Source organism: Gambusia affinis, linkage group LG03 (assembly GCF_019740435.1).
Source record: "Gambusia affinis linkage group LG03, SWU_Gaff_1.0, whole genome shotgun sequence".
NCBI classification, from domain to species: Eukaryota; Metazoa; Chordata; class Actinopteri; order Cyprinodontiformes; family Poeciliidae; genus Gambusia; species Gambusia affinis.
In genome coordinates this window covers 12313283-12334313 of record NC_057870.1, presented here as the reverse complement: position 1 = coordinate 12334313, position 21031 = coordinate 12313283, and the positions used below count along the sequence as shown (strand labels likewise).

Below are 21031 nucleotides of genomic sequence, written 5' to 3'. Positions count from 1 at the left end.
GCCCCTTAAAGTCCATATGTTCAGGATAACATCACTTGATTCAATTTAATTCATCTTTAACTAAACCTGGATAATTGCTTCCACCCTTGACACATCCCTTGCTCTACACACGAACTTTAAAAGACTTTAAATTGTTTGTTTTTGTGTCAAATCACAAGTCATCTTATTTTGAAAAATCCGCCACGCAGCAGGTATTACTTCCGTCTCATTCGTGCGAGCCCTGGAGTCGTCTGTAAACAGTAAGCTTTTTATGCAAAGATTTTTATTTATAATTGTATAGTTTACAGCTGTTTTCAGCTCAACCAAGCCAGTTGTACATCTTAAAATAAGCACCGGGGTTTTTTTATTTAAATTAATCCTATTTGGCTGCTGTTAACTATGGGCTAGAACATCTGTCTCATAAGAGCTTAAATAACCCAAAACTCACTTTATCGGCCTTTGAAATAGACTATTTATTTGCTGTTTCGCAGCACCAATAAAATGCAGCACATAGTTGGCCTGAATTTGGTGTCATTTGGTGTAATTGGTATAATTTCAGTCTGTGGTATGTTAACTATCCAACTTGTAGCTTCTTGCTAATAAATAGTTGGAAATTGCTTTGTAGCATTCTTTCAGTGTTCACTGTAAATGTCTGCCTCCTAAAGATGTCCAATAAAGAAGTGAAAGCCGCTTTGAAAAGTGCCAGAGAGGCCATTAACAACAAAGAGTTCAAAGAAGTCTTAAAGCACTGCAAGGTAAATTGCCTTGGTTCCCAATACTCTTGAGAAGTACAGCTAATGGAGTCCACCTACTGGGAGGAAGATGGGTGTTAGAGCTGATTTTGCGCTCCTAAATGTGGTTTCAGGCTGTTCTGAAACTTGAAAAGAACAATTACAATGCCTGGGTGTTCATCGGCAAGGCAGCCAGTGAACTGGAACAACCCGATCAGTCACAAGCGGCCTACAGGAAGGCGGTGGAGCTGGAGCCTGAGCAGCTGCTGGCCTGGCAGGTAAGTTTATCTCCAGGTGTCTTCATCTAGAACTGGGATGCCCAACCCTGAAACCATGTAGCCTTATGCAAATTATTTTCACACAGAGTGTTTTGCATTGTGCTACTTTCAATTATTTCAGTAATGTGTATATTTGCAGGGTTTAGCAAATCTTTATGAAAATACTGATCAGTGGGATTTCAAAGATGAGCTGCCTAGTGTCTACCAGAGGCTTGTGGAGCTTTATGCAAAGTAAGTAATATGTGTATATAATATAGTATAATATAATATAATATAATATAATATAATATAATATAATGTGTTTAACTCAGCTTTAAAACTACTAAAATAATACACTAAACATTTTCTGCGATTATTAAACTACTCTTAATATTAGTGCTGGAGTGACCACAGTTATCTCTGTATTTTTTTAGAGCATGCAGAACAGACAGCCCCTCCCTCACCTATTGCTGCTCACTGACTGCTGAATTGTTCCTACCTACATGAGCAAATTTTGACTTTGGTTGTTTGGGAATACAACACAAAAACAGAAACATATTTCTGCTTTTGGTCACAAAAAAACAGAAATATGACACAAAAACTGAGGGTGTGCCACTTGTGAATTTTATTTTGATGACCCTGTTTTAAAGCCACAAGCTTTAAGCAGCTGACTGCAGGTTTTTGATAATCGGTAGCCAACCAGGCATCATTGGCATCTCAAACTTGTAGGATTCTCATAAAGAAACACTTAGAAATAAGCTCTTGAAAATTCATACTCATTATTTCATATGTTTGTATCGTACAACTACATTTTTATTTTTTTTTTTATGTTCCTTGTTGTGTAAAGGCACATTTCTGTCTCTTATGCTCTCTCTGTTCACAGGACGGATAAAACTAAAAGCTACGACATGATCAAAAAGCTGTCGGATATTTACCAGTCTGACAGGGAATATTTGAAGGTGTGTGCATTTCAAATGTCTAGCATGCAGATTTGGTGGCAACAACTAACTAATATATATTTTTCACACCATAAATTTAATCTCTCCTGTGTTTGTGTACAGCTGGCTAAGGTTTGGCTCCAGCTCGTCCAGCTGAAGGAGGAAGAGGGTGTGGATAAGAAGGAGTTGGTGCAGTTACTGCAAAAGATGACCCATCTCCTCTCCGACTGCATCAATGACGAGGAGCAGGACAACGAGACTCAACAGCATGTAAGCTTTACCTCACATGTTGGCATTTGCTCAGCTGTGTGTAATTGGCAAAGTACTGTAATATGTACTTACCGTAATCTTGGGAATTTACAGCCGGTTTAAGTTGTTTACATGCGCCTGCTGTGTTTCATTTTGTGGTGATCAGTTGATAACGGCGTTCGAGAAGGCCATGATTCTCACTGAGCCCGTGCCAGGAGAGGAGCACAAGAAGCTCTCGGCTGATTATATTAAATGTCTTTCGAAAGTAAGTGCACCCTCTCTTGTGTCGGCCTCGTTTTGACGCTTAAAGAACGTACGTATTCGCAGTGTTTTTCATGAAAGGGCCTTTCCATTGTAAATCTGCTTTTACTGCAGCTGCCACACGAAGAAAGCAAAATGAAAGAGGCTTGTCAGTCCATGTCGTCTGTGTACCCAAACCAAACCTATCCTCTAGAGGTCCTTTGCAGCCACTATCTCAAAACAAGTAAGCTACTGTTGTCTTACACGCGCTCACTAGATGCTTTTTATTGCCACATGGAGTAACTATTTCAGGTAATCGAAGTGTTTCCTTCCGAAACGGTGAAATTCATTCATTAAAAGCAAAATCAAATTAAGTTTATTTATAATTTAAATTGGCATCAAACACATTAAACAATGCAGAGTCAATGTTATAACTTGGTCATAACTATGTAATAGAAATTATACAATGTTGGCTGGATATCAGTCCCTCTGTTGTAGCAAACATTGTGTCACAAATATTATTAGGCAGAAGGAGGAGGAGCAGAAAAGTTCATCTCTCAAATATGAACCTGTTTTTGGGGGAGTCACAGTTGAGGCGAGCAAATTTAAAGATAAACTTATTTTAATTCAAAGAAGAATCGTGTTTGTGAGATGGGCCTATCTTTAGTGTATTTTGATAATTTACCCTTTCTCATCTTAAAGTCTTTGAGGATGGAAAGATGTTTCACTGCCACAATAATTTTTAAACCCCTTCACAGATTCACTGGACTCCGTCCAGATCACTCTGAGATGTTATTACTTTATTATGACTTCAGTATGTTTCTTTAGAGCTTAGAGATGGCTAAAAACATATTATTATTGTTGGGGGTTTTTTGTCATTTAGCAAATTTGTCAGTCTCTTCCATCGTCTTTATGTTTTCCAGTCCTTAAACTTGCTTGTTTAGCATCATATCAGTAAAATCTCCACTTGTAGCAGAACACAAAGGGATTTTGAACTTAAAATTTGAAATTTTGAATTCCCTTTGTGTTGTGCTACTAGTTAGGACATTTTAAATTCACTAGGTTTACATGTGGGAAATTAAGATGTCTTCTCTAATTGGGTTATGTAAAGGTAAAATGAAATGGCTAACCTGATTAAATGTTTGCTTTCCTTTTAAAGATAACATGGGTGAGGACGCAGTCGGCTGTTTTTCCCGACTCCTGGAAATGGCCCCCAACAGTGGATTGGGTCACTTAGGTCTGGGTACCAAGGCTCTTCTGGAGGGAAGGTATAACGAAGCTGTTGATGACCTGGAAAAAGGTTAGTTTTCACATTAGCGCATTCTGCTATTTATGCAGTTGTTGTTTACAGTTCTTCCAATTGTCCTTAAGCCATTTATTCTGTTTTCTTAGGAATAAAGAAAATGAGCTCAGCAACGGGATGGCACAGCCTGGCTGAGGCTCAGTTTAAAATACACAGACACTCTGAGAGCACTGCTTCATGCTCACAAGGTGTGTTTTATGTTTGTTGTTGGTGCTGCTAAGTTAACCTGACTAAACATCTCACTGTATCTGGGTTATGAATGGTCTTAGCTTCTTCATCTGTCAGTGGTCACTATTGGTTCTAGTCAGATGAAGTTCAAAGGAGGTGCTTGTGTGCTAAAATTATACAGTGTCTTGGCTTATTTCATTCTTTTAGGCCTAAATGTTTGTACGTCTGAAGACAAGGAGCTGCGAGACAAACTCCTTCGACTGAAGCTGGAGGCTTTAGTGAGAAGTGAGGGAGAGCAGGCTGCCAGTCAGGCTTTGGAGACATTCTCACAGGTTTTCTGATTCATGCTCTACAAATGATATATATATATCACACAAACTTAGTTTTAATACAAAACACCCCAGGGAAATGGACATTTCTAGATAAATATGTGATATGTTATAATGTTGTGACAGGATTCTTTGTTTTCTGCGTAATTTTGTATTTTGCTGAGGAGGGAGGGAGCATAAATGACTGTGTGGGATTACTTCACTAATTCTTTTAGCTATGTTCTTCATGTATTCTAGAGCTTATTTGTATGGTATTTTATTGCTAGATGCCAAAACAACATTTCCATTTTAAGAACATTTGTTTTTAAATAAAGTGTCTTCTATAAATAGTTCAACAGATAAAGAAAGTTTAGAGAAGAATTATTGTGGGAAATTGTTATGCATATATATGGTTTTGTGCAGATATATGATGCATATCTGCACTTCTAATTCTTTTTCCTTTTTTTTCCCCCTTTTTTTTTTTAAGATTACTGAGGCTGAAAAAGATCCGGTTCTGTTAGCCCTGAAAGGACGTGCATACCTCAACAAAGGACAGATTGATCAATCGCTCAAGGTTGAAAACTTTTTCCCCCTGATTTATATCAGTGGGACGTTATCTTACAATCACCAGAAAAAGTGCAGTATTGTATTAGATAAATATCAACTAAATAATTCAGGCTATACTATAAAATAATGATAACTCTTGCTGGAAACCAATATTAGCCCAAACAGGGAGCTACGCTATTGACGTGATTTATTTTTAACAGCTTTTGTCAGAGCTGGAAGTCTCCAACCCAAGTCTGCCCCAGGGATTGGCTCTGAGAGGTCTGGCACATTTAGCAGAAGGTCAGCTTCAGCTAGCAGAGCAGAGGTAAAAAAAATAAAATAAATAAATAAATAGAAGTAAACATATCAGGAAGGCAGTTCACACAAGCATTGGTCATATCTCTTCATATTTCTCTTCCTGTTTAGCTTCTTACAGGCTACAAAGCAGACCCCGGACAGCGGAGAGTACTTCTTCTTCCTTGGAAAACTTTATTGGGATATGGGCTCAGAGACCCGTAAAGACCGGAGTAAAACTCACACACACCTGTTAAAGGTTGGTATGATTACGTTGGATGGAGAATTGAAGGATCAGACTGCGTTAGATGGAACGATGCGTGTGTTACTTTAAGTTCTCTAAATTGTACGGTTTCAAGATTCATGTTGAAGAGTTTTCAGATCATACCAGTGTTTTTGCGAAGCTCTGCGGTGTTCAAGTTTGCGCTCCATTTGTCCATTCCAGGCAGCAAAGTTAGATCCGCATCTCGGCTGTGCATTTCGCTACCTTGGCCATTATTACCGGGAGGTGGCAAATGACGTCGCTCGTGCACAGGGGTGCTACAGGAAGGCTTTCCAGTTAAACAGCGGCGATGCCGAATCTGGAGCTGCTTTGGTGGATCTCAGCATGGGGCAGGGAGATATGGTCAGTATCATTTCAGGAAGTTACTTGTATTGTTTGCATTTAGCATCGGGGGGAAAAAAAACCTTCTAGTTCCCCTCCAACCCTGTCATGTCACAGGACAGTGCATTGGCAACCCTCGAGTCAGTGACGGAGAAAGCCACACCGGGCTCCGCTAAGTGGGCCTGGATGAGACGAGGCCTGTACTACCTGAAGACCGGAGAACACCAACAAGCCATAGCGGAGTAATAATCTTAAACCTGAACTAACGCTTTAGGACTCTAATTCCGATGTTTTACTTATGCTGATGTTTTAAAGCTTGCAGGCTGCTTTGAGGGCAGATCCCGAGGACTGGGTTTGTTGGGAATGTTTAGGTGAGGCCTACCTCAACCGACGGAGCTTCACAGCAGCTCTGAAGGCCTTCGGCAAAGCACATCAGCTCCAGCCCAGCTCCATCTACAGCGTCTACCAGGCAGCTGCCATCAAACAGACTCTGGGAAAGTTCAAGGAAGCCGTGGATGAGTATTTGCAAATCACAACACAGCAGGACTATGTTCCTGCTCTGAAAGGTTTCACATTTGGCTTCAGAGGATAATTGATTGTCGCACCTTTTTGCCCATTTCTGACAACGTATCTGATTTGTTGTTAAGGCCTGGGGGAGTGTCAGTTGTCTTTGGCCAAGAGTTTAATGGAGGACTGCAGAGATGGAGGCGCCGTTGACCTCATTCAACAATCCATACACAACCTCTTCAGGCAATAACCAGGAAACATTTAACCTCCAGAACTGTAATACTGTACTCACTCTGCTCTGTAGGCGACCTTGTTTGTTCATTGACATTTCTGCTCCGTTCAGAGCCGTGCAGCTGCGACCAGACCTGTCTTGTCTGTGGAAGCTGCTGGGAGATGCGTGCACCGCTGTCAGAGTTGTTTCGCCAAGCAGAGCTCAAGTTGTGGTGCCGACCTTGCTGTCTGGATTTGACTCCAGCACGCAGGATCACGTGTTGAACCAAGCTCAGACACTCAAAGCTGGCGAGAGGTACTGCAAGGCGTTAACCATACATTATGCTGGCCTCTAACAGGTTTACTTTGATTAAGTGATTGCTCAAGACTTCTGCACTGGATTTTATTCAGGGGTATAGGAGTGAAGGGGGGACAAATATAAATGCACAACACTTTTCTAAACTTCATTTGTACTTCATTTGAATTTTTCTTAAATTTCATGGCTGTGTGCTACATTATATTGTGCAGCTTTATGACATAGAATTCATAAAGAACACACGACGTTTGGGTTTGTGGCATCAGAATATGTGGAAAGGTTCGAGAGAAATCAAGTCACTATGATATGTAATGATAAATACTTTAAAATGTCAGAGGAAGAAAGCTGTCGACCTTATTTTTTCACGTCCCAGGTGTTATGCCCATGCTTTGAAGCTGATGCCTGAGGTTGCCAGCCTTTGGTATGACTTGGGGCTAAATTATTACCACCAGGCCACAAACTCACCCCGCTCTACAGATGAACACCAAAACTCTCTGGACCTGGAGAAGGCACAGCAGGTAATTAAAAAAATAATATTTTTGCTTTTATTCCAGGGACTGATCATTACCACATTGTTGTTATATTTTCTATTTGCTACCAGTGCTTGAAAAAAGCTATCAAGATGGAGAGTGGGAACTACAGCTACTGGAATGCCTTGGGAGTGATTTCCATGTCCAGAGGTAGGGCTTTTTAAAATGGATTAATGCATTTGCCATCATTTTTTAGCAAAGAGCTTTGATTTTTACTCCTGATTCTGATTGTTTTTGGGGTTTTTTTACCTTCTAAAATGAAACGTTACATGCCATCTACTACAATAGATAAATCATTCTAAGCATATTGGAAAAGCTCATATTTTTCCTCTATTCTTTTTCTTGCTATATGTCAGAAAAGGTAAAATATTTCTGTTTTACCACATCAGGTCTGGAGAGCTATGCTTTGGCTCAGCATTGCTTCATCAAGTCCATAGAAGTTGAGCCAAACGTATGAACTGCAAACTTACATTCCTGACTAGTTGAAGTCATATATTCATTGATTTCATTTTTTTTTTCATGTGACCTTTTTGGTTTCCGTACAGAATGTTGTCGCATGGACAAACCTTGGTACGCTGTATTTAACAAAGGACAACATAGAGGTGCTGTCGTCACTTTCTTTACATGTCAATATGTTGGGGATTATTTTCATCATTGGTGGTTGACATTTTTACTCAACTGTGCATTTCTTGTCTTAGCTTGCGCATGAAGCCTTCAAAATTGCACAGTCTTTGGAGCCACTGTATGTCAACTGCTGGATTGGTCAGGTACTGTCATGTTTTCCTTTTCTGTTGTGTTTTGGTTTGTGTCTCACAATCGTCATTTCCGTCCTCGTGTTCAAAGTCAATCGAGCGCTTAAAAGCTTGTGGTGAAAGAAAGCCAACATTCCTCGAAGCATTGAGGTAGATGTTGTAATATCTTGTGGTTCTGGTCAGCGTCGCTCCTCTGACAGGTGCCTGAACTCTCCTTTCTCTCCCAACAAATCTGTCACCAGAAAGCTAGTAAAGCAAGGAGCAGTTTGTGTAAAACATAGTTGGAGTGAATGGAAGAAGCTGAAAGTCTCACTTTTGCTCAGGTTGTACCTAAATAGTTTTTTTTTTTTTTTTTTCAATCATGAAGCATTTTCTGGACTGCATTAATATAACTGCCAAGATATTATTCCTTATCAGTGTCCTACATCAAGTACCCGGATTTCTGTTGTTCCTTCCTTGATTTCTTCTTGTCTTCTTTTAGAAAGAGTGCCAGTTTTTATGGGTAAAATATTTCTTTTGTGAGGATCTGTAGGCTCACAAACAAAACTCTCTTTCCCTGTGGAGGTCTGGCAGCTGACTTCACTCTGTTGTTTAGAGTTGCATGTAGCTCAGCCTTAGTTTCTCAACTCTGGGTGGAAAAAAGCTTTGAATAAAAACACAAATTTTACTGGGTTACTTTTCCGATTCTGTCTGCATACAATAATCCACACTATAGAACATAAACATGTACATCTTTTACTTGATACCCAACACAAGACAGTGGTAATGAGGTCATTTTATTTTTCATAATTGGCTCCCTCTCCATGCTAAGGGGCTGTGACACTTTTCAACTCTTTGTTTTTTGTTTTTTTTTTGTGTGTGTGTGTGTTTTTTTTTTTTTTTCCATGTTAATTATAGTTTGCCGTTTCTCTCATCCCCACCAGGCGCTGATCGCAGAACGCGTGGGAAGCTACGACACTATGGATCTTTTCAGGCACACCACTGAGCTCAGCACACATGTGGGTGACGGCTCAAAGCCTCCGCCGCTCTGAAACCCACTCATTAGCCAGATAGTAATCTTTGCTTCACCTTTCTAAACTCCACACACATTTTGGCTCTGAGCTTAGGAATGCTGACGTTTTCCTATTATTTTAGACCGTTCATTGTCTGTGTCCATTGTCTCCAAAACGTAATATTTTCCCCTCTCAGATGGAAGGAGTCAAAGGTTACGCCTACTGGGTTTGTTCCACGCTCCTGGATAAGAGCAACAGGGACAGTGAACTGTACCGCTACAACATTGTGCAAATGAATGCCATCTCAGCTGCTCATGTAGCACTCTGCAAGTACACAGGTCCAGCGTTTATTAATGTGGGGAAGCTCAAAGAGTCAAGAGATCTTTTTTATTTATTTATTTTTTAATGTGCTACGACTTCAGACTGATTGTTTTGAATTAAATTTCTTTCACGTTTAGAACGAATCCAGTCTGACCCAGACGCCTTTATTATGCTGGGTTACCTTAACGAACATCTGCAACTGAAGAGGCAGGCCCTACAAGCATACCAAAGGTGTGAATTACAGTGATTATAAAAGGCACATGGGGTACATTTTTCACATAAATGAATAACTTGACACCTATTTCCTTAATTCTTATCCTTCCTCCAGAGCTGTTGAACTTCTTCAGTCCTCGTCCTCTTCTGAAATGTTGGTCTTCTCTCTTGGCAGCTGCGCTCGTGCTTTATGGTAACCATTTGGCTTATCGATATGATGAACTCGGGTTATCCGTCTATAGGCACATTCTGTGAGCTTCGACGACTCTATAAAGAAATGTCCTATTTGCAGCAACTCGGGCCAGTGGGACGAAGCAGTCCAGGTTTATAAGTCCACTCCACTTCAGGACCTCAGTGACCTGGTAGGGCTGGCTTTGGCCTACTGCAGGGCAGGACTCTACCCAGAAAGCATTAGCGGTAATGAGCAGTGGAAAGGATTTCAGAGACTTTTGCTCTGTTTTTGACTGCCAAACCGAGTGGGTTTCTGTGTCTGTGGTAGTGTATGAGCGAGCCTTGGCTGTGACCTCCAATGAGAAGGAGAAGGCTTACATACTGACTGCTCTGGCCATGCTGCAGCACCAACAGGGCAACCTAGACTCAGCCAAGACGCTGCTTTTCAAATGGTGAGGCCAAAAGGTTTTCCTGTCAAAACATTATTTTAATGTTTGTTTTGATTCAGCTTTCGATTCTGCAATTTCATCCATATCCAATGCTCTTATTTAATCCATCATGTTGTTATAGGCGTCCTTTAACAGTGTGCATCTCAATAAGTTGGGAAATAGTCAATTTATTTCAATAAATAAGCTTAAGCATGTGCATCACAATAGGTTCATTCCATGTAATTGTTCTCTAGGTGTTGGAATTAGAAAATGGAAATTGTGTGTTTGTTTTTGTTTCCTTCTTGGATTTGATTTGGAAACTGTTCAATCTTTGCTGTCAACGTTCCCAAAACATGCTGGTGGTTTCTCGTCTTTGTGTCGGCAGCTCATTGTTAAAGGAGCCCATCTCAGAGTCTCTGCTTTGCTTGTGTGCGCTGGGGTTGGTGCACAGCGACGCCACGCTAGCTGCAGCCGCCCTGACTGAGCTGCTAAAGCAAGGGTCTGCCTCAGGGGGGGTTGTAGAGCAGCGATGTCTGCTCACCTGCTCCTTGCTGGCCCTTCAGGGCAACTACAGCGCAGTGCAAAGAGAGGCCTCCAGAGCTGTGCACAGGTAGGCTGCCGGGTCCACTTTACTGTTTTACTTTAGGAAATGGAGAGGAATTTTTAGTTCAGTCTATTACATGCATTTTTGTGACGAACTGATCAAATATAGGGAGATGGAATGACGAGTCAGCATAATTGAGTGCAGAGCTGCATTTAGAAACTTTTATAAGATTAGGATTTGATGTGAGAAGACTCATTTACATGAGTTATTGGGACACAAGATTGTATCTTTGGGTTTTAATATGAACTGACTCAAACAACATTCTGTCATTACCTGCAGACAACAGATTGACGTGTGTAGATGTTAGCTTGGTTGCCTTTTTTTTAACGCTTCTCTCCTGCATTATAATGACTAAAACAAGTTCAATTGGTTGCGTGGATGCAAAAGGGTGTCTGAGATAGAGTCAAGTTATTTTATTTTTTTACTGTATTTCTTTCATTTCTATTTCATTCTTGTTGCAGTAATCCTGGAAATTCCTCCCTTTGGGCTCTTCTGTCCAGAGTGATACCTCAATACTACCCCAGAAAGGCTCAGGTAAACCTCTGCACACCCAAACAAAGCAAATCCCTAATGACAGACTTTAATGTAACCCAGACAATGTCATCTAAATAACAGTAATAATCCAAGGCAAATGCTTTTTTATATAATTCTTGGGTTTTTTGTCTTACAGGGGGGTGCAGTAGCTGGCCACATCGCCTGTCTCTTTAGTATGACCAAAGGGAAGGTAAAAGCCTGTGGATTTATTTGCTTTTTTGTTTCTTTATTGGTCATTACTTTCTTCTGTCTTCTGTTACGACAAAAACACCTTTCACTGTCGATTTTGCATGTTTGTCCAGTAAAAGTGCATGTGTTTTTGCGCCTTCAGAGGGCGCTGTTGTTCAGCGGCGTGAACCAAATGGCTTGTGGGAGACACACTGGAGAGGATCCTCACAGAAATGCACTTAAGACCATGCAGAAAGCTGTCCTGCTCTGCCCTGGTACCCACACAAACCTTCTAAACTACGTTGAATATAAACCCTGTTCACAATGTTCTACTGAAAATAATAATGCAAAAATCAAGGTTTTTATTGTAATATCTTTACTTGTTTAGAACATGCCAATGTTTTTTTTGTTTTTTTTTCTTCTTTAGATGATCCAGCAACATGGGCTGGATTAATGGCAGCCTGTCACACTGAAAACACCTCCTGTTATCTTTCTGGCTCTGCTCCTCGCCGACACTCATTGGAACACACTCTGATGTCTGTGGTTTCTGAGAAAGGTGTATATTGGTCTCCTTTAACTCCTCTGGTTGCTTTATGTCTATTGCGTGTGAGGCCGACCTATTTCTGCTTTCTAGTGCGCAGCGTGGAGGAGATGGAGCGCCCCCTAGCCCAGGCTCTGGAAGGCTGGGTGTTACAGCAGGCTGTGTCTGGTCTCATGCAACAAGGACAGCTGGAGCAAGCAGAGGCTCTCTGCACACAGGTGAAATATAAATGCTCTTTATTTACTATGCACATCAAATTATTTATTTTTGCAATGAAAAACGGGGAAATTGCAAAACAACAATCTTACAGTGGTTGGCTAATTCCATTTGTTTATTCCAGGTTCTCAATGTGTCCCCCGAGCACCCGGCAGTGATGCTGTCACTGACGCAGGTTCAGTGCCAGCGCCTCCTCATGGCCGATGGTGGTACTGTCCTTACAGAGCAGGTCCTGGAGCAGCTAAACAAAGTCGTAATGATGAACCCCACCAACATTGGAGCATGGCATGTACGTGACTATCATTACAGAACTGTGGTACAAATTAGATGCAGTAACAAACCACTCTTTCCTCTCTATATTCATGTAGTAAAACACGTAATCCACCAGCTAGGGCTCCTAAGCTCATTTGTGGTTTTTCTAAATCTTCAACCCACCTATACCCATTTTTCTCTTTGAACCCAGAAGTAGTTCATGACATGCACAAGTTAACTTTGATTTATCAATTACAGAGAAATGATGTGTTTAAAAGTAAAAAAAAAATATATATATATATATATATATTTTAACTGCACCTTTCCCAGTTTCCTTTTTACAAAGTTGCAATTAGTTATATTTAAAAGAATATTTATTTAGCTTTCCTGTGTAAAAGCAGTTACTGTTTAAAACTGTTTTACTTTTGACACAAAATTGTTGCAGAATTGACTTTTAAACCAGCTGCAGTGCTGTTAAAACAGTGGTCTGTTTTTAAATATTCAACATGGAGCGGTCCTGAAACGCCGGTGACCTGCAGCTCTTCTTTAGCTCCGACGTTGGCTCATTAGCAGAGCTCTGTGGAGCTTGACTGCACGCTAGACGGAACGCTATAAATATGCAGCCAAACTTTTCAGCAGGGATGGATTTCCCGTTCGGATTTGTAAAAACAGAGTTTACTCGTGAATAAATCAACGAGACATTTGCTCTCCTTCTCTTTAGTGGCTGGCTGATGTGTACCGTAGCCAGGGCCTCCTGGTCCAGGCTGTGCTGGCTTACAGACAGAGCCTACAGCTTGCCCTGCAGCTGGGCGCACACAGCTTCCAGATAGCCAGCCTCCTCCGACTGGCTCTGCTGGCTCTTGGACCCTGCATGGTAAGTCTGTGAGCACAAACCTAGATCATAAATGTTTCTAATTTATGATCTAGGTGAACGTAGATTTCTTTAGTGGTCATTACTTTCTTCTATCTTCTGTTACGACAGAAGATAGAAGATGTGCTTAAGATGGCACTTAATGTTTGTGCAATGTTTTAAAGGTAACGGTTTGGTAACAGAAACTTGCTCTCCCAAAGATGGAGCCGATTCTGATATATGCTTCTCTCAGGTGGGGAGATGAAAAGTACAGGCTGCAGGGAGAAAACAGAAAATGACTGTTTTCTGGTATCGCAAATAATAAATTTGCTTTTTTTTATTATTATTTCAGTTAGAATATTTTTTTTTTTTAACAAATGCAATTTTTGCCCGCAGTTTCCTACATGACAAAAACACACAAACAGTAATTTGCGACAAAAATAAAACCTCACTTTCAGGCCAGTAATTTTGTGTTGTGAATCTCAATCCTTTCATTTATATTACACACTATGAATAAGTTAAATGTGATTAGAATATTAACATAAAATGTAGAAAAAGACTCTGGTTTATTTCTCAGGCTGGACTCCCTGGAAGTGAGTGGAAGGACCTTGTTATGGAAGCCACTACGGAGGTTTTGAAGCTGGGCTCCTCTCCCATGGCCCTCCTCTTCCAGGCCTTGCTCCAATATGTGACCAAGATGACTGCAAGGTAAGAACCTGGCCCTGGTAGTTTCCACTGTATTAGGAGCTGTACTAGAACTTTAGAATTTTCTGGAACGTTCTGCTGAGTGGATTTTATCACATATTTATGTGTAATTCATGATCAGAAGTGATTGAATATTATTTATAGAGTTTTAGGTTTATGCAACCATCTGTCTTGCCAGTATGTTGGTTAACAATTACCAAGAAAAACGTTCTGCCTTGACAGAAACATGTTCTAAATAATCTCGGGATTGATGGTTATCGCCGAGTTGAGGAGTTTCTGAAAATCTTACAATGACGTCACATCTCCACCTCTGTCCACTACCACTTTTTTTTTGCGTGTTTGTCTTTTTCTTTCCTTTTACCAACACTTTAGTAAGAACAGTAATTGTTAAATCTCCAAGAAACCTTAGTATGGATACGTTTTGTTTTGTGTTCTGCAGGGAAACGAGGCGTTTGCTGGAGAGGTCCGTTTATGTTTCACCTGATGATTTCCCAGTAACGGTGGTGCAGGTGGCGAGTTGGTACCTCCTCAGACACTTGCACGCCAAAAATGATCAAGAACTACTTAATGTGAGTTAAAAAAGAACAAAGAAACACCTTATCCATACTAGGACTCTAGAACAGGTTCTTGATTTTGAATTGAACCTTTACCACAGCTTTGATAGTAAGCATGTTCTCTGTTCTCTGTGCAGGTTCTTCTGCAACACGCCAAAATGAATGGAAATCAAAGGTTGTTGGATTTTTACACAGAACTAACATCTTCCTCATCATGAATTTTACATTTGCATCGCTTTGCATGTAATGCAATTAGCAGAAAAGCTCATTTCTGCTTTTCTCCAGTACAACCAACTAAACCTTTTTTGGATGCTGCTGAGAAAATGTAAAAAAAAAAAAAAAAAAAAAAAAAAGAAGAAGACGAATGTAAGGCATGATGAATCTGAAATCCAAATTATTGATTCATTCGCATTATTTTATTTCGTTTTATTTATTTTTATTTTTTAGAATACTTTAGTTTGGACTTTTAGTAATAACGTCACAAGTTTTAACTGACGGGGGACAAAATTGGTTTGCAATAAAGAACAATTCAAACAATGAGACATACTTAAAGTAAAATACATTTACAATAATATAACGCAACAACCAAATGACAAGAAGTACTGGATAGGGGCGGGTAAGGTCATTTATTTTATTTTTCACATTATGACTCTGAAATCAGTTTTGTTTTTTTCTTTTTTCCAAACAACATGCAATCATGAAATAAAGACATTTTGCTCATCAAAGATTGTCTTCTACTGACACCAACACATAATCCTATTAAAACGGTTTCATATATAATCAAATATAACAGTAAAATCATCAGAAAGTTTGGCGTAAGTTGATGCACATTACAACACATCACAGTTCTTTGTGGAAGAAAAAGAAGCAACCAGGCTGTTTCCAAAGTACAGCTGTATCCTGAGAGACATCTATTGTCCTACGTTACATTCGGTTTGTTTCCCTGCACTTCACTTGATTAAGTGAATCGAGCCCATCAGATTTTAGTTCCCCTTAAATCCTGACTGTACAGACATGTTTGGTCATTAGCGTGCAAATGCTTTGCCCACATCCCCAGCACGCTTGCTTGACATGTGCAGAATTCTGCTGTAGTTTTCTGTTGCACAGTGAACAATCAGCTGCAGCACCCCCACTGCCAACTGCAACTTTGGGCTTTCTGAGACTGTTGGCGACAAGCTGCTTAAGTGGCTCCAGTTCTGAGTTTGGAGCCTTAGCAATGTCCACAACCGTTATTCTGCTTGGGTCAAACACACAGTCCTCCTCCAGACCGCTGGGCACAGCTTTCATGCCACAGTTGGGGGGTACCCAAGCTGTGTCGTAGCCATTACTGCTCCAGGTATACTGCATTGGATGGTTGTCCTTGTCTATGCGTTTGACACGGCCAACGCGCACGTGCAGCTTCAGCACCACACGATCTGCAGCGTTGATGTTCAGAGGATAACGTTCTGCCTTCTTTCTGTCACGACTTACATACACACCGTTCCCCAGCATGCCCTTGGTCGACTGCAGAAAGCCATTGGCAATGATGAGACGCGCATTGGCAACAGTGGTGCCATGGTACATGGTGTAGACGCCCCGGTCTTTGGGTTCTTGTGAGGCCCCCAGCTCCAGACGAGGAGAGTCATCGTCGTAGGTCACCTCCCAGCCAAAGAACTGCAGTGACATCCTGCCTCAGTAGCGGTGGAGCGTCACGTTCTGACAGTATCGGCACCTGTGAAAGGATCGAACAATCATGAACGGCTGAATGTCAACGCTTTGCTGTCAACTGCTTTAAGATGTTGAATTTAGGAATAACGTTATAAAATCCTGACCATGGCACTTTGTAGGTGGAATATATCAAGACACAAGGGAATATTTAGTTGTCAAAGTTGATGTGTTCAAGCAGGGGGAATACATAAGCAAGTTTGACAAGGGCCTAATTATGATGTTAGAGGTCAAATCATGACGGAACAGTTAAGGCATCCATTATGGTTCCTCTGTTAACCCACAATACCAAGGCCCTGTTGGAAACAGAAGGCGGGATCAACACAGCATTAGTGACCTGGTCATAATGCTATGCCTGATCGTACGGGCTATCGTTTTATTGCTACATTTAGTTTAATACCGAAAATATGTGTAATTGGTTTTTATCTCTATGAAAAAGGAGTGTCTTAACCGACATGTTTTTCAATATTAACCGATGTTTTTCAATAATTATGAGAGGTGCGTGACCATTTACTTAAGAAGTCTTTGTAAAGCAGAGCCATTAATAAAAACATACAATATATTCAAGTAAAACGTCAGTGAAAAGCTAAAATGATAAGTGAACACATGGGTCTTTGCACATCTAGCAATAAGGAAGTGAAATCCAACCGGCTTACAAAATGACAAACTGCGTCAACTACATTTCATCGTTGCACATAAGCTCTACAAACTCACTGCCATTGTATCCTTTAGTCACTACAAGTATCTGTCCAAGTACATTATCCTGCATAATGTCTTTCCTTTAGGTTTAAAACTTACCGTCGTTGAGAAGAGTTGTCAGTTCACTGAGAGTTGGATACCTTTCACTTTCTCTCGTCTTGTAAGAGCATACCTAGTGGAGTTACACCGCGTCCCAAGTTTCGTTTTGCCAACAAAAATAGAAAATGACACATACGGTTTGATGACATAGATAGAATCATCTCTTGGATTTACATGGCCGGTTAGCTCAGTTGGTTAGAGCGTGGTGCTAATAACGCCAAGGTCGCGGGTTCGATCCCCGTACGGGCCACTGTTTATTTTATGACTTCTAGGGTAATTTGTTGGACGGACTATTATATTTCCATTGAAGATGAGCAGCACTTCTACATTTTCCATATTTATACACAAGTGCAATCGAGGTTGCTGGAGTCTAATATAGTGTGCAGTTTCATCAAATGAAATTGCACACAGTTGGACAATATATTTGCAGATATGTTGGAATTAGTCACTGGATTTACCTCCTATTTACTTTTCTATTAAAAGTAAATAGGGGCTAAATGTGAATCATAAGCATGTCATATTTCTAGGATTTTTATTAGTACAGAAACAATTGTGGAGCATTAATGTTTATAACATAACAATTCATAGCAATTTTTGGAGAAAAAGCCAAAGTCCTAGAGCTAAACTATTTCTATTATTTTGCTTAGTCCAGCAGTGGACAGCTGGATGCTGTGAGAAAATTTTCAAGATAAATGTTTAAGAAAATATTTTATAATTAATGTGCTCATAGGAATGACTTAAAGAAATAAGCACATCTTTTCTGTCATTTAATTAAATTTAACTCGTATTAAAGTTAAATTTTATCCACTTTGCTTGTATTACACTGAGCAGATAAAGATGTGTGAGTATCTTAGAGAGAAGAGGGGTGACAGTCAGCAGAAGGAAGACAGAATATATGTTTGTGAATAAGCCACAAGCAAATTTATTATCGTTTTTTCTTATTTTGTCACTTGTTCAAGTTCATACTTAGCAGTAGATGTCTTTACATCACTGTAATTATTCAATCTAAACATAGATTTAGATTGAAATCTTAATGAAGTGAGGATCTCATACACAAACAAAAATCAGTCTATTTTTTCAGGTTTGATCATATTAAAAATAAGTATGATTGGTTTTCAGTAAGACTGACAGGTTTCTCTGAAGATAATTTTTTAGAAGTTGTTTTTTTTTTTTGTCAGCGTGTTCATAGCAATAATAATCATCCAGATTGATTTTACTGTCATTCAACTTCATGTTTTCTTTCTTCCCACAGCTTCTCTCAAGGTTTCTTTTGACAGAAGTGCTTGGACGTGAGAATACAGATGTCTTGACCACACGTCCAGCACTTCTGCTTGATGTGATGAGCTCCTTGTTGGGTCATCCTCTTGCACAGCGGACAAACATCTTTATGGTGACCAGCTTTTCCCTTGGGATGTTTAGACGCTTTGTCAAGAAGCTGCTGAAGCTCCTTTTCTATTGCGGTGGTTGGTGCTTTTGCAATGTCCACAACTGTCACCCTTTTAGGGTCAAACACACAGTCCTCCTCCAGGCCGCTGGGCACAGATTTCATACCACAGTTGGGGGGTACCCAAGCGGTGTTGTAGCCATTACTGCTCCAGGTGTACTGCAAAGGGTGATTGTCCTTGTCTATGCGTTTGACACGGCCTACACGAACACGCAGCTCTAAAATCACACGGTTACTAGAGGTACTCAGATAGGGATAGTTAGAGGCCTTCTTCACATCCCTGCTCATGTACACACCCTTTCCCAGCATGCCACCAGACGACGGCTGGAATCCACCAGCGATGATGGCCCGTGCACTGGCAACGCTGGTTCCGTGAAACATTTTGTAGATGCCCTTGTTCTGAGGCGTCTGTGCCGGATCCAGCATCACGCCAGGAAAGCAGGCGCCATCGTCCACCACCTCCCATCCAGAGAACTGAACTGACATTGTGAACCTGTTTAAAATATTGAGAACAAGAAAGTTAAATAGTAATTGTTTGATTTGAGTATGGTTATTATCACCTTACATTATCTCAGTGGTGACACAGTCCAAGCTGTTGCCAAGCTATATAAAACACACTTTGTACAGAGTTGCTTCCTCATAATATTGAAGCAGAAGCCTGTTTATATTATATAAGATAAGTAAGAGAATAGTTGTTGCAAACGTAGCCCATTTACTACCTCTTAAGTTTCTCAACTATCCCAACCCTCCATGGCCCAGCTGTCATACGGTATAACATAAATTATTATTGTTTCTTCGGTAGATAATAAAAAATAAATTCCGGTGTCTGCAACGTTTTAGCCAGTCTCAGTCATTTACAAAGCTCTCAAATGAAACACTAAACATTTTCTTTAACTATGTGAACTTACCGTCTGTTTTAAGTCGCAGTCTGTCAACCAAACAAACAGCATGTACTTTCGGTTCTGTTAGTTTCGATTTAAAAGAACTGAAAATAATCTCACTATCCCAGTGTGTTAACTGCTGATTTAAAGGAGGGGGGAGGGTCTAATAACAACAAAGTTACATGTGCGCTTGTTGCTTGTAGTCGGTAAAAAGTTGCATTATGTCACAGAGAAGTGTTGTCTTTGGCACGTCTTCTGACAAAACAGCAAATATTAGTTCTCCAGCACGCATAAGACATATGAACTCCTTTGATTTGGTGTGGGTGGAGGATGGGCACGTCGCCGAAATAGCTCAGTTGGGAGAGCGTTAGACTGAAGATCTAAAGGTCCCTGGTTCGATCCCGGGTTTCGGCAGACCTTCCTTTTTATATTATTTTGCTTTAATAATCATCGGAAATATCTTACTATTTTATCTTACTGCTTAATAAAAGAAAAAAGAAATCGCCACTTCACTCCTAAAAGTGACTTGTAGGACTAAAAATACTCAACTTTTTTCTGTTCCATTTTCGATAGTTTAAGGATCATTTATCTTTATTTCTTTCCACATAAATTTTAAATAAACAAAATTCTAATGTTCTCATTTACACAGACTACAACAATATTATTGAGGGGTAAAGAAATAAAGATGAGTCTCTTTTCCTTCCACAAAGCTCTCTTTCTGCTGTTTCTTTACTCCATTTACGTTTAATGCAAACGACATACTGCTTGTATATGTTTGTACAGTAATGACAGGAAGTTGCCAGCAGTGATCAGCCATCTTTGTTTTATGCCTGTTTGAGCAGCTGCAGATCCTGATGCAGTTCAGCCCATCTGATTGGCTACAGAGGGGCTGGATCATCTGTCTGAAACTATCCCACCGGTCCCTGCAGAAAGCATGATTCACCTAATCACAACGCTGAATTAAAACATGGGTTTCAGTCATGTCCCTAAGACACATTATAGTTTGAAAATGTGCAGGGTCGAATATCAGAGAGGACCTTAATTGTTTTCATTTTCTGCTGAGTCAGTCTAAGCACCCTGCTGTAGCATCCCTGTGGTCAGCTAAAGCCAGGAGTAATGGCAGTGACCTACTTTCTCTGCATTTTCATTTATTTTATGGCACATGCGTGACCATTGGTCAAGAGTTAATGTGCTGTCATCACAAAGATGTGCCACCCTGTGGAATGAACTGAGTGTGGACTGAATCATTGTGGGAGTGTGTGCGGAGGCTGCTGCACTGGCCTTCAGATTCACTAAAGTGATGGGAAACATTAGGACATGACACACATTATGGATCTTAATCTTGGATTTGACCCTTTTCTAATGTAGGTCTTCAAAAAGAAAAAAAAAAAGAAAAAAAAGGATTGTACTAGAGCTATTTAGGAGGACTTTGTCATGCCTGGTTGCATTTATTCAGGCTGTGTTGTGTAGCTGATAAGACATCCTCTCCAGGATAAATTACTGAAACCAATCCCATATTTTGCATCATGTCACGTTATGGTTTCCCCCTGGATAATTCAGCACTAGATGCAAACACCTAATGACATTTCATTTATACAACAAGCATAAATCACTTTGAGCTCAGTGATTAAACTAAGGCTCAGGCGTTTTATACTAAGAATATTTGTACTTTGAACCAGACAGACTTGGCAACTAAAACAGAATCAGCGGAATAGGAAGAGTG

General features: G+C 40.3%; 2 protein-coding genes and 1 non-coding gene across 4 annotated transcripts; 2 read left to right on the top strand and 1 right to left on the bottom strand.

Annotated features, from left to right (window-relative positions):
- Positions 1 to 33: 33 nt before the first annotated feature.
- ttc37 (tetratricopeptide repeat domain 37) lies at positions 34 to 15433 on the top strand. Of its 2 annotated transcripts, none has more exons than XM_044109377.1 (41): positions 34 to 239; positions 645 to 734; positions 845 to 988; positions 1128 to 1219; positions 1851 to 1926; positions 2029 to 2175; positions 2321 to 2419; positions 2530 to 2638; positions 3554 to 3694; positions 3787 to 3885; positions 4073 to 4197; positions 4661 to 4747; positions 4941 to 5044; positions 5146 to 5272; positions 5459 to 5638; positions 5735 to 5859; positions 5933 to 6183; positions 6265 to 6367; positions 6468 to 6650; positions 7024 to 7168; positions 7252 to 7330; positions 7570 to 7631; positions 7726 to 7782; positions 7879 to 7947; positions 8856 to 8930; positions 9121 to 9262; positions 9383 to 9476; positions 9574 to 9651; positions 9751 to 9875; positions 9958 to 10081; positions 10443 to 10667; positions 11123 to 11195; positions 11332 to 11385; positions 11527 to 11638; positions 11791 to 11919; positions 11998 to 12122; positions 12245 to 12409; positions 13094 to 13246; positions 13800 to 13930; positions 14367 to 14496; positions 14619 to 15433. In XM_044109377.1, exons 2-41 carry the CDS (start codon positions 645 to 647, stop codon positions 14697 to 14699), a joined length of 4710 nt encoding a protein of 1569 aa, XP_043965312.1. In that variant the 5' UTR covers positions 34 to 239; the 3' UTR covers positions 14700 to 15433. The 2 variants fall into 2 exon arrangements, with proteins under 2 accessions (XP_043965312.1, XP_043965318.1); XM_044109383.1 differs by having other exon boundaries at positions 605 to 734.
- Positions 14797 to 19638, bottom strand: LOC122827894. The gene is made up of 3 exons (XM_044110989.1): positions 19336 to 19638; positions 18259 to 18920; positions 14797 to 16151 (listed from the first exon to the last, which is right to left on the bottom strand). Exons 2-3 carry the CDS (start codon positions 18911 to 18913, stop codon positions 15475 to 15477), a joined length of 1332 nt encoding a protein of 443 aa, XP_043966924.1. The 5' UTR covers positions 18914 to 18920; positions 19336 to 19638; the 3' UTR covers positions 14797 to 15474.
- Positions 19639 to 19649: 11 nt separating this feature from the next.
- On the top strand, positions 19650 to 19722 carry trnaf-gaa. The gene has a single exon. It is a non-coding gene; the product is annotated as a tRNA-Phe (tRNA).
- The last annotated feature ends 1309 nt before the right edge of the window (positions 19723 to 21031 follow it).